This window comes from Dipodomys spectabilis, unplaced genomic scaffold (assembly GCF_019054845.1).
Source record: "Dipodomys spectabilis isolate Male_0828 unplaced genomic scaffold, ASM1905484v1 ptg000094l, whole genome shotgun sequence".
Classification (NCBI taxonomy): Eukaryota; Metazoa; Chordata; class Mammalia; order Rodentia; family Heteromyidae; genus Dipodomys; species Dipodomys spectabilis.
In genome coordinates this window covers 15,990,053-16,003,055 of record NW_024870771.1, presented here as the reverse complement: position 1 = coordinate 16,003,055, position 13,003 = coordinate 15,990,053, and the positions used below count along the sequence as shown (strand labels likewise).

The following is a 13,003-nucleotide window of genomic DNA, read 5'->3' as shown; positions in this document are numbered from 1 at the left end:
AGAATTGAGAACAACATTTACATGGGGGTCTAGAGAGAAGCTTCAGCCACACCCCAGCCTCCAACCAGTTAAAAGAGTTTGGGGGTATGATTACTGTAGGGCAAGAATCTCTTTTAATTAAAAATTTAATTAAATATTCTCTTGGTATTGCTAACAGGGAGCCAGGGATAGAAACTCTTAAAGTGGGTGGTAGCCAATTAATGGACACTGGTTGAATGAACAATTAAAACAAGCCAGCCAGCCCAGCACAAGTGTGTTTTACACTTCACAAAGTCATGAAGATCAATCAAGATTTTCCAATCTAGTTGCAAGCTGAGAATAAAGCCAACACCTAAAGAACACAGACAAGTAAGTCTACAGTTTTCATCTACCTTCAAAGCAAGAATTATACACCATGTGTTGATAGAGTCTATCTCCCTCCCCATTTCATCCCTCTTTTCTAAAGCAAACTGTAGATCATTAAGACTTCACCCATAGGAAGGAGATTGCTCAGGTGGTGTCTCTCAGTTGATGAAAGAATCCACTAGATGTCACTCAAGGTCCCTCAGGGTTCCCTCTCCCAGGCTCTGCACACTAATATTGTTATACTATTATTTTCTTCAAACTTTATTCCTCCTGTCCATGGCCATCAGTAAAAAAACAAAAGCACCCTGGTCTGGGGATAGAACCTCATGATAGATCACTTGCTCCAGGCCCAGAGTTCCAACCTCAGCACTGAAGAACAAACAAAAACAAACAAAAGTCATAGAATCTGCTAGTAATTTGTCTCCATCTCCTGCTTTCCCTAGGCCCACCCATTCATTAATTGATTGGAAAATAATGACGAAGATCGAGTTTTATCTCCACATTAGATATAATGACATAACAGTGAAACATCATAGTTCTATACTCATAAAGTTTATGGTTCCATCTATAGACCTATTTATCATTCTACTTTGGGTTCTTTATTTTATGTAACCATCCTCCCTTCAGAATAAAAGCTCTTTGTCTTCTGACTACCACATCTAAAGAAAGTAAAAGAGAAAGAAAGGAAGAAAGAGAAAGAAAGGAAGAAAGAAAGAGAAAAAAAGAAAGAAAGAAAAGAAAAAGAAAGAAAGAAGGAAAGAAATGACTTTTATGTTGTAACCCACATACATGCAAACACATAACTACAGTTATGGTTTTACAGTATAATACTTACCTTCATTTGTGCATTGCATTCTAGTTTTTTCTTGTCTATTCTAGTTTTTTGGTTGTTGTTTTGTTTTGTTTTGTTTTTTGTCAGTCGTGGGGCTTGAAGTCAGGGCCTGGGCACTGTCCTTGAGCCTCTTATACTCAAGGTTAGTGCTCTACTACTTGAGCCACAGCACCACTTCTGGTTTTTGAGTGGTTAATTGGAGATAATTGTCTAACAAGGACTTTTCTGCCCATTCTGGTTTCAAACCATTATCCTCAAATTTCAGCCTCCTGAAATTACACCTGTAATCCTAGCTACTGACTAGCTAATCCTACTGACTCCAGTTTGTTTCCTTTTCTCAAAACTCTGCTTATGATCCAGTAAGTTGATTCACAACTCACTAACAAGCCACAAGGTGGCTTAGGAATACAGTTAAGAAGTAGACAAGGGCCACTTCTCATCTATAATTCCAGTGCCAAGGAAATAGTAAGTGAGCAATATGTGTTTTGTTTTTAATGAATAGAAATTATGAAGACTAAGTTAGCTGGGCACTGGGGGCTCACACCTGTAATCCTAGCTACTTAGGAGGATGAAATCTGAGTATGACAGTCCAAAGTCAGTCTGGTCAGACAAATCCAAGAGACTGATTTCCAATTAACTAGCAAAAAACTAGAACTGGAAGCATGACTTAAATGGAAGAGCACCAGCCCTGAGTAAAAAAGCAAAGCAAGAGTAGGGAGCCCTGAGTTCTAGCACAAAAATGAACAAACTAATAGGTAAAAATATGTAGTATTAGAGATCCTGGCAAACAGAATAATGGTTTTCAATTGTGCCCTTGTGACTTTACACCATGAAAATATGGCTTTACATCATAAAAGAGGTTTTGCAGATGTGACTAAGTTAAAAATGATGAGATAAGGATGTTATCCTTGATTACGAGGTGAATTCAGTGCAATCAAAAGTTTCCTTATTGAATAGATGTAAAAGAGTAGGAGTAAGCAGAACTAGTAATGAAAGAAAGATTTGAAGATTCCAAGCTGCTGGGTTTGAAGAAAGCCATAGAGGCATGAGACCTCTAGAGGCTCTAGAAAAGGCAAAGGATAAATTTCTCTTCCCAGGACTTCCCAAGCAACACAACCATTTTTTTTTGGACTTCTTATGTCCAGAATTATAAGATAATAAATGTGTATGGTTTTAAGTCACTAAAGTTGTGGCACTCTGTTATAGTAACAGTAGGAGTAGGAAAGTCAATATAATAAAGTTTATAAAATTCCAAAGTAGAAAAGTATATTGAAGCAGAGCATAGTGATAGATGCCTGTATTCCTAGCACTCAGGAAGCTTTGACAGAAGAAGTTCAAGGACAGCTTGAGATGCAGAGGGTGTTGAGGTCAGCATGAAGCAAGACCCTGTTTCAAACAAACAGAGTAAAAACAAAACAAAAACAAAAACAAGAGCTGGGGGTTTTAGCTCAGTGGTAGAGTGTTTGCCTCACATATGCAAGCCTTTGCATTTGATCTTTAGCACAATAAAGAAAAGAACAAATTTTAAAACAGTTGGTTGTTTTTTTTTTTTTTAAGAAAATACGGTATTTCTTTAAAGGTTTAAATTTCCTTGGTTTCTTTGCTTAACCTAAAAGTTAGACATGAATATTCTAGGCAAGTAAAAAGGTAACCTTCTGCTTTCTCTAATTATCCAGCTAAAGCAGACAGATATCCTTCCAAGGTCTCATTTCAGAGACCAGGTTGGGACTCATTTGTCTAACTCATTTGTACCTTGTATTGCTCACCTCACTAGTTTAGGCAACAAAACCAAGTCACTTTAAGCCATGTGGTGTGTGTGTGTGTGTGTGTGTGTGTGTATGTGTGTGTGTGTGTGTGTGTGTGTGTGTGTGTGTGTGTGTATGAGAGAGAGAGAGAGAGAGAGAAACTATGCATGCACATGCATTCACCCAGTCCAGGGGCTTGAACTCAGTCCTGAGCTCCTTTTGCTCAAGGCTAGTGCTCTACAACTTGAGACACAGCTCAGTGATCCTCAGATCTCAGCTTCCTTAGTAGATAGGATTACAAGTGTGAACCACTAGTGCCTGGCTATATTTTTGTTTTTTAAGTTATAATGCATATTTGTCTGGGCTGTGCCTAATAAGAGGAGTTGAACTTTCTTTCCATCCATGATACCCTCATTGATCCCGGGGTTACTTATTTCTTCCAAAAAGGTGCTCCCAAATTACTGATGGTAATGATGGCTGGTGAGTCAGTCACCATTAACAGCTTCTCTCCCATTGTCACTGCCTGTGGTCAATGCCAAGGCCCAGGTGGGTGGGCTTGGCTAAACAGTCTAGAATGAAAGCCTATTCTCTCCTGGCCCTTCCTACTCAAAGTTAGAGAGATGTTACTATCAACCACACAAAGCAAGGGAGGGGGTAGAGGGGTGGAGTTTACCCTGTCTGCCAATCATCTCCAAGTATGTACAAGATCTTGCTCTTAATCTTTCGAAACACAGTCAAGGGCAGGCTGTTGGCAAAAGAAAAACAAATCAATCAATAGCAGTATCTGTCAATATCTAATAACATTTAAGGCCCCCTTTTTTGTATGTATGTGCCTATACTGAGGCTTGAACTCGGCATCTTGGTGTTGTTCTTTAGCGTTGTTTGCTCAAAGCTAGCACTCTACCACTTGAACCATACTTCTACATCTGGCTTTTTTGGTGGTTAGTTAGAAATAAGAGTCTTACAGACGTTCCTGCCCAGGCGGGCTTTGAACAATAACCCTCAGATCTCAGCCTTTGAGTAACTAGGATTGCAGGTGTGAGCCACCAGCACCTGGCTTAAGACTACTTTTAATTTAAAAAAAAAAGAAAGAAAAAAGAAAAAGTCTTGCTAAGCTCCAACTGTTAAATTGTCCTAATTACATTTTTTAGCCATAAATATTAAACTAATCATACATTTCTTACTTCCAAAGCTTTGTACATCTATAAAACTAAAGCAATTTTACAAATTGAATTCAAAAAATTTAAAATTCAATTAATATTATACATGTAATGTGATGGATGATGTTGTTTTGCTGAAATTAAATTGTCTCTTGGGATGAGAATATGGAACTTACCTCTACTATTATAGTTGGTGCCAAATACAAAGTCAAATGTGGTGTTCAGTGACAAGGTAGTCATTACATGATTTAGACTAGGTATTAAAATATTTTTTTTTCAAGTGACAAAGCAAAGAGTTTATGAGAGAGAGAAAGAGAGAAAGTATACCATTAAGGGAAATGACAGGTTCCAACTAAATGGCTCAAGAGCCAGTCCAGTTTACAGTAAAAAGAGATTTCCTACTTCCTATGCAGGAAATGGGAATTAAAGACTCCAAAATATATTAATTTAAAAAGACATAATTTAAGTAAATCATTTATATATTTTTGGTAAGAAAAGAGCGAATATATATTTTGACTTGAGTTTAAAGAATCTTTCCTATTTCCAAGGTTGGTCCAGGGATTGGGGAGCATGTAAGAATTACATGATCCCACCTTAGGTCTGGATGCCCAGGTAGTGGATGGGTATGTGCATTAAGAGAAGTACAAACTTATTTCTCAGCTCAGTTTTTGATGAACCATCCAATGTAGTAAATGTAGTGATGGGGCAAGCCTAAAGATTCCTGCCCCCCCCCCTTCTTCCTTTCTTTCTTACCAGGCAGCATCACCAGGCATTATAGAAGATAGAAAGATGACTAAAGAGAGATCCTTTGTTTCCAGTAACAATAGTAGTGATCAAACCATGGAATAGCAGAAAGACTGATAAGAATACTTATACCAGGTATAAATGTCCAAGAAGGAAGGAATTACTTGCTTCTGGTGGCATTCCTATCTGTTACCCTATCCCATCCGCTCTCCCTTTTTTATGAGACAGGGTTTCCTTATGTAAGACAGGCTGGATCCCAACTCTAGAATCTCCTGTCTCAGCCTCTTCAAACCTGTGATCACAGACGTGTACCCCCTCACCTGTGATCTTTTGTTGGCGGTGGCGGAAATTGGTGGAATTGAGGGGAAGAGCATTTTAGCAAAAGCATAAATAAAGGTATTAAAAACGGAGAGCTAACGGCCAGAATGTGTATTGGAAAGAATGAGAAAAGGTTAGACCTGAGATCTGGGAGGAAAAGTAAGTAGGAGAGGAAGGTAAAATAGGAAAAAATGTGGACCGACATTTCCCTTTTATCTTTTTCAAATGGAAAAGGCAGGGATGAAGGATGAGGAGGGTTGTCTTCCACAGAAACTGCTGTTTTCCACAGATCGGTAAACAGTAATTTTGTCAGCACGAAAGAACGTAATTTCTGAAGTTACTTATTTTTTAAATGAAGAGGGCTGAAGCTGAGAGCAAGGTCAAGTAAGAAGTGCCTGGCAACGGGAAAGAACACCGACAAAAAGAGGCAAAAGGGAGTGTGACATCCAAATCGCTACTTGCTCCATTTCAGCTCAGATTACCCACAGATATCTGCACTACTGCCTATAAGTTTATATCACCAATTAAGTATTTGATTGAAACCCCTAGACTGTTAACACCACATTAACGTTATCAGATTAGATTAAGCACTTTGTTCTGGCGCTGTAAAAGCATCTTAAAGGTTTGCTTTTCTAGCTGAATGTTGCTTTTAGAGTGTACATTTGAAGGCAGCAATAATGCAAAACTGTGCCCCAACATCTATATCCTTTGTTAGCACTGAAGTTGGGGCGACTTGGTGCCAGAGGTGAGGTTTCTCCCATTCAGATTAGGTTCTTTGCCCCTAGGTGGAATCTCCTGGGTAAAAGCAACGCGCGGGAGGCAGGGGAGGAGCTAGGTGACATTCCAAACCAATCGCGGCGCTGTCAAGGGGCGGGCCAGAACGCTCCGCCCCTTCCACTAGGGCCCGCCTTCCCCCACCTTCCTAAATCCGGCCTCTCCCGCACCTGCGTGGCCCTCTGCTCCCGGTTGGTGCAGCCTCCCTTCCAAGAGCTCAGTAGAAAGGGGCGTGGCCGAGACTCTCGCGAGACCGCCTCCTGTTGCTGCCGCCGCCGATCCAGGCTGCTGACTGGCCACGCTTGCGCAGCCGCCATGTTCGGTTGCTATGCTGCGGCCTAGGAGACTGGGTGTGCTAGAGGGAGGTGGAGGTGGAGACGGAGGAGGAGGAGGAGGAGGAGGAAGAAAGGGAGGAGGAAGAGGGGGGGTGACGGAGCGCCGCTCGCACTCCCTCACACGAGCGCTGCCCGGGATTACCCGCCGCCTCGCGCCGCGCGCTTTCCCGCTCCTCGCGGCCCCCCTACATTGTTCTCGCAGGACTCCCAGGCCCCCGGGGGCTGGAATCGGGCCTGGGCCGGTACGGGAAGGGACTTAGCTTCGGCGGGAGGGTCGGCAGTTCGGGGCCAGCCCCCCGCCCACCCCCCGGTTCTCCTCCCCTCCCCCACGGCACTTTTGGGGGTGTGTGGATTATCTCATCCCTCCCCCGCCCCCCCCCCTCGCCGGGAGGTGGGAGAGGCCGCCCGCCGCCCGCGGCCGCCCCGCAGCATGAGGTGGTACCGGCGGCTGGGGGCCGTGTGGCGGCCGCTGCGGCGGCGGCTGCAGCTCGGGGGGCGCTGAGGGAGCCCCCGGCGCGGCGCGGCGCGGCGGACGCGCGTCTCCTGGATGCACCCGATCCTCGAGGGTGTTTTTGGCTCTTTTTTTTTTTTTTTTTCTCCAGCCGAGAGGACGCGGCTGTGATACGAAGGTAAGAGACCCTCGGTTCTCGCGCCGGTCCCTCGCCCGCGATCGGCGCCCGCGGGGCTTGCTACCTGGGCGCCTGTGGCCTGCGGGAGGCGAGCCAGATAGCTCGAGGTTACCGGGTTGATTTCGACGGAGGCGGGGGGGAGAGAGGATGCGTTCGTTCTCCTTTCTTCTTGGGACCTCCGCTCGCGGAGCTCGCCGGGGTTAGAGTTAGGATCTCGGTCCTGGGAGGGCCCGGGGACGAGGGGATGGAACGTGTCCCCGCGACCCAAACTCCCAAGTAAGGCATTAATCACACAGCGTTTTCGGTGGTAGGTGGAATAATTCTTCCTTTTTCTTCTTCCCCCCCTTCGTGTATTTTCTTCCTTCAAAAAAACATGGGTGCACCACCAGCGCTTCTGGCATTGTCCCTACCAATTTAAGTTTTAAGCCTCACGATTCTACCAGTATATACTTGTGAAGGATTTGCACTTGTGTCAGAAAGATGAGATGGAGCCAAACTTGTACCTATGCATTTCCAAGGGCTTCCTTAAAAAATGAGACAGGTTGCGGACCAGATATGTGTGTGGCTGTGTTCTGCGAAACTTAAGGATGGGAGACTTTTCTGTCTGGGCTTACATCATAGAGTGACATCAGTAGGTACAAGGACGATCTGTAGGATTTCTTTCAAAGGGCTGGTTTCGGGAGTGCCTATCATATCTGTAACATTCTAGCTTGCTTAAAAAAACGAAATGGAAGGAATAAAAGTGTACAACCAGATCTTGGTCTCAGCTGACGTAGTAGAGCTCATTGGTCACACTCAAAATAAGTCTATAGAGGAAAATAAAAACCTCCAAAAGCCATGTGTCCAACTTGTAAAATTCAATTTGAATAGAAGACTCCAACACTAAAAGCCAGAACGTGGTGTGTGTGTGTGTGTGTGTGTGTGTGTGTGTGTGTGTGTGTGTGTGTGTGTGTGTGTGTGTGTGTGTGTGTGTGTGTGTGTGTGTGTGTGTGTGTGTGTGTGTGTGTGTGTGTGTGTGTGTGTGTGTGTGTGTGTCTGCGCGCGCGCGATGGGGGGAGGGCGGGGGAAAGGGGGGCCTTGATAATTCTAGGGCTCGAACTCGGAGCTTTGGCAGTGTGTGTGTGTGTGTGTGTGTGTGTGTGTCTGCGCGCGCGCGATGGGGGGAGGGCGGGGGAAAGGGGGGCCTTGATAATTCTAGGGCTCGAACTCGGAGCTTTGGCACGGTCCCTGAGCTTTTGTGCGCTAGGCTAGTGCTGCCACTTTGAGCCTCAGCACCATTTCTGGCTTTTTGGTATAGTTCATTGGAGAGAGTCACAACAACTTTCAGCCAGGATCCTCTGATCTCAGACTCTTGAGTAGCTAGGCTTACCGGCGTGAGCCACCAACACCTGGCCTCTGAACATTTTTAAATCTAGGTTTTTTGAACTTTAACGTTCCAGAGGTTGAAAATTGTTTTTCATTTTTTTAAAAATGGGGATGGTTGAGCTAAAATAAGTTTTTCAGAATCAGAAATGTGCTTGGACTACAGCAACATTAGTTAAATCTTGAATTTGATAATATTAATTTAACTTTCAAAGAAAATGCGTTTTAAAAGCAAAACTTTACATATTGTACACAACTATTTTACCCATTTTGCGGGTACAGAGCAGAATACATTTCTGCTGCAATTACCCCCAAAACTATTTTTGTGTTGCTTCACAATTTCTTATGGCATGTGTGTCTACTTTTGCAATACACATGTTCATGGTCATCTCGACTGGTTTATAAGAACAATATGATTTTTTTTTTAACATGAGGATATTTGCAGTTTGGCTAATTAAACATTTTGCAAGAGCTTTTTAAAACAGGGAGGCTATTGCTATTTTATATTTTTTCTTAATAGTAAGTTATAACTTACCAAGTGAAAAAAAATCACCTATTCCTCAAAAGTAGTAATAGAGGAAGATGTGACTTTTTTATGGTCTGTTTTCTAATATCTTAGGTTCTGGGCTTTAAATAAATTGTATCAAACTTGGGGCTTGCTTTTTTTTTTTTTCCTTATGTCCTATTTTAGTATATTTAAAATGTCCCTAGTAGCATTGTTACTTTAAATTTATGACACCTAATTTCTAATTTAGGCTAGGCATTAAACCAGCATTGATTGAACACACTTGCTAAAAATACTTTCTGGGTCGGATGTACTTAGAATGCAGGCTCAGGAAAACTCATTTGAACTATTCTGCTGTGACCAATGTACACTTCATTATTACTAACGGACTTTAAAATGAATTACAGAAACAGATTTATTTTAGTTCAGGTGTAGATGCCTAACTTTTTATTTTAAATGTATAAAGTGAGATAGTAAGCTTATGTAGTAATGAAACCTTTTTCCTTTTACTTATATAACTCCCATTGGCAGATACCAAATGCTCTGGTTTGTGTAGTTAGATATTTTAGTTTTGATCTCTTAAACATAGAGTTATAAAGTGGTAGAATAAAGTATATTATTTTTACTGGTTTAATATTTATGACTTGCTCTAAACTCTCAAAGGGGAATCACTGGTAATATTTTTGAGTAAGTTGTTTGTTGTTTTTTTGTGGTACTGGAACTCAGGACTTTGAAATTTTTAGGCAGGCAGGTACTCTACTTCTTGAGTTTTTAAAGGCCTGGTTATTTTCTAGATACAGTCTTCCTTTTGTCCCAGGCAGGCCTGAACTTTGATTTACTATTTAGCTTCCCATGGTACTGAGTTGACTGGTGACCAATACTCTGTCCACCTTTTTTTTTTTTTTTCTCTCAAGATGAGGTCTCACAAGCTTTTTTGCCTTGGCAAGATTTGAATGACAATTCTTATCTCATCCTCCCACATCAGGATTATAAGGCATGAACCACTAGTGCCTAGCCTAAGTAAAAATGGATTTTTTTTTTCCTAGCCCTGGGGCTTGAACTCAAAGCCTAGGCACTGTCCCTGAGCTTTTGTGCTCCAGGCTAGTGCTCTACCACTTGAACCACAGCTCTACTTCCAGCTTTTTTGGTGGTTAATTGAAGATAAGTGTCTCATGGACTTTCCTGTCTAGGCTGTTTTTTTTTTTTTTTTTTTTTGGGTCCGGTCGTGGGGCCTGAACTCTGGGCCTGGGCACTGTCCCTCAGCTCTTCAGCTCAAGGCTAGCACTCTACCACTTAAGCCACAACGCCACTTCCGGCTTTTTTCTTTTTGCTTATGTGGTGCTGAGGAATCAAACCCAGGGCCTCAGGCATGCAAGGCAAGCGCTCTACCACTGAGCTATCTTCCCAGCCCTAATTATTTTTTTTTTATGCCAATTGTGGGGCCTGAACTCTGGGCCTGGGCGCTGTCCCCCAGCTCTTCAGCTGTAGACCAGCGCTCTACCACTTGAGCCTCAGCCCCACTTCTGGCTTTTTCTGCTTATGTGGTGCTGAGGAATCGAACCTAGGGCCTCATGCATGCAAGGCAAGCACTCTACCACTGAGCCACCTTCCCAGCCCTCTAGGCTGTTTTTAAACCATGATCCTCAGATCTCAGTCTTCTGAGTAGCTAAGATTCCAGGTGTGAGAGACTGGCATTCAGCTCGTAAAGAGGATTTTTAACCAACAGAATATGAGTACTGTGTAATTTAAGGAAGGCACAGCTACCTTTCCATTTCTGAAAGGTAATGTGGCCACTTTTTTGATACAGAATTCCCCTATGTAGCCCAGGCTAGTAGTAGTCCTTATGATCTTCTGCTTCATTTTCCTAAGTGTTAGGACTACGGGTATATGCCATCATACCCAGCTCAATATAGTCATTTTTATACAGCAAGAAAAAAATTCATGGAAATTTTGATTTGTTTGGTGAGTGTTTAAAGGCAAATGGCCAGAAGTTCTGATTAAGTTCTTTAAAGTATTATTGCTAGTAATGAAAAATACTTTACTAGTAATGCAAGTTTGTATGACAACGTAGTTAAACATGAATGATCATTTCTGTATAAAATTTGCTTATTGGGGGCTGGGAAGGTGGCTCAGTGGTAGAGCGCTTGCCTTGTATGCCTGAGGCCCTGGGTTCAATTCCTCAGCACCACATAAGCAAAAAGAAAAAAGCCAGAAGTGGCACTGTGGCTCAAGTGGTAGAGCGCTAGCCTTGAGCTGAAGAGCTGAGGGACAGTGCCCAGGCCCCAGAGTTCAGGCCCCATGACCGGACCAAAAAAACAAAGAAAAAAAAATTGCTTATTGGTAGAATTGCACCAGTTTTCATATTGAGTTGAATTTTGTTTTTCTGGGTTGCTGCATTTATCTGGACTTCTATAGTCCAGTTATGTTAAACCACTGCCTTCCTAGTATAAGCTACCAAGCCTTGAAGACTAGTTGAGGGTCCTTGAAATCCTTTTTTTTTCTGGCCAGAAAAGTTTTGTAGGAGGAAGCTGTCGTTACTTCTTCATCTAACATTCAGTTAGTACAGATGGTGAGAAAGAATATAATGTAGAATTTTCCCTGGTGTAAAAGAACAGTTGCTAGGAACAGCATAGTTTCTTACCTTTTGCATAAGTTAGTGTAAATATAAAATGGAGGGGTGGGAAGGTGGCTCAGTGGTAGAGCGCTTGCCTTGCATGCATGAGACCCTGGGTTCGATTCCTCAGCACCACATAAGCAAAAAGAAAAAAGCCGGAAATGGCGCTGTGGCTCAAGTGGTAGAGTGCTAGCTTTGAGCTGAAGAACTGAGGGACAGCGCCCAGGCCCAGACTTCAGGCCCCACGACCAAAAAAAAAAAAATGGAATGGGTAGAAAGAGGAAAATTTATTACACTCTTGACTTAGGGGTATTTTCTCTCATGTTCATTCTTCAATATTCTTAAGTAGAAACACTGGAAGAGAAGTACAAGTATTTAAAAGAATTAGTAAAGGCTGGGAAGGTGGTTCAGTGATGGAGCGCTTGCCTTGCATGCATGAGGCCCTGGGTTTGATTCCTCAGCACCATATAAGCAGAAAAAGTTGGAAGTGGTGCTGTGACTCAAGTAGTAAGAGTGCCAGCCTTGAGCTGAAGAGCTGAGGGAGAGTGCCCAGTGCCCAGTCCAAGAATCCATGCTCCACAACCACCAAAAAAAAATTAAATAAATAAAAGAATTAGAATGAAAAAATATACACTGTGGACTATCTCTAGAGGAAGATATTGATTTGGATGGGTCATTGTAGTTGTATCTTTTCATTTATTTGTTGTTGTTTATTAGTATCTTCTAAAACAGTAAGTTTATATAAAGTAGTAGAAACAAAGAGTCCAGAAGGCAAGAGTACAATAAGTCTGTATTATTCATGGATTTATTACATGTGATTTTGCCTAAGCAAGGTCAAAAGGTAAATAAAATCAAAAGAAATTTCAGAAACCAAACTTGGAAATTCCTGCACATGAATTCTGCAGCTCACTTGGTGTGGAGAAAATCCCAATTATCATTAATTGTGTTTAAGTTGTTGTCTGATTATTCCGAGTGGTTCCTTGTCCTTAATTTTGTGAAAATATGCCTTAACAAAAAGCAAGTGGAGTCCAAAAAAAAATAATAATTCTTTTTAGCCAAAAAGGGCATATAACATGCTTTATTTAAGTGCTAAAGTGAAAATTGTTAATTTGTTGAGAGACATGTTAGCAGAACTTGGTGTTTTTTTGTAGGAAAAACAGAAAGCATCCATAGTATTTAAGATATAGAGAATAAGATCTAGTTGTTAGGTGAACCTTAATGTGTACAACATTAGTTTTTGTGACAGTAATGTAACCTACTTCATGCAGGTTTCAAGTTGTGGGTGTGCAGACCTCTACCTTACAAACATAGGTAAATTTGAGTATTGAACTCTCTGCATTCCAAGCATTGGTGGTTTTCTCTTAACTCAGCCTTCAGATACCAAGTATCTATTGTATCAGTATTAATTGTCTGTTAAGTACCAAACAGTGTACATGGTATTTTTCATGTTACCCCATTTAATCATCACGTGTACTTTGTACTATTAGTACCTTGGGCCATCCCCAAAAAGATAAATTCAAACTACATCTGTCTGACTCTAAAGCTTATTTGTTAGGTCAGTGCTGTCCAGTTAAGCTTTGTGCAATTACAGAAATATCTACCTCCCCCTTCTCAGCTTTGTTGAAGTAAAAATGACAAAT

At 42.0% G+C, this 13,003-nt stretch overlaps 2 protein-coding genes across 3 annotated transcripts in view; one reads left to right on the top strand and one right to left on the bottom strand.

Moving 5' to 3' along the window:
• Positions 1–6,235, bottom strand: part of LOC122112365 (39S ribosomal protein L23, mitochondrial-like) — a 30,922-nt gene extending 24,687 nt beyond the window's left edge. Inside the window, exon 1 of the mRNA XM_042685133.1 lies at positions 6,089–6,235. Coding sequence (XP_042541067.1) covers positions 6,089–6,235 — 147 coding nt within the window. The remainder of the gene's footprint in view (positions 1–6,088) is intronic.
• A 578-nt stretch (positions 6,236–6,813) lies between these two features.
• Ptpn4 (protein tyrosine phosphatase non-receptor type 4) overlaps positions 6,814–13,003 on the top strand; it is a 150,227-nt gene continuing 144,037 nt past the window's right edge. For both annotated transcript variants that reach the window (XM_042685237.1, XM_042685236.1), the window contains exon 1: positions 6,814–6,882. The gene's annotated coding sequence lies outside the window, so the exon portion shown is untranslated. The remainder of the gene's footprint in view (positions 6,883–13,003) is intronic.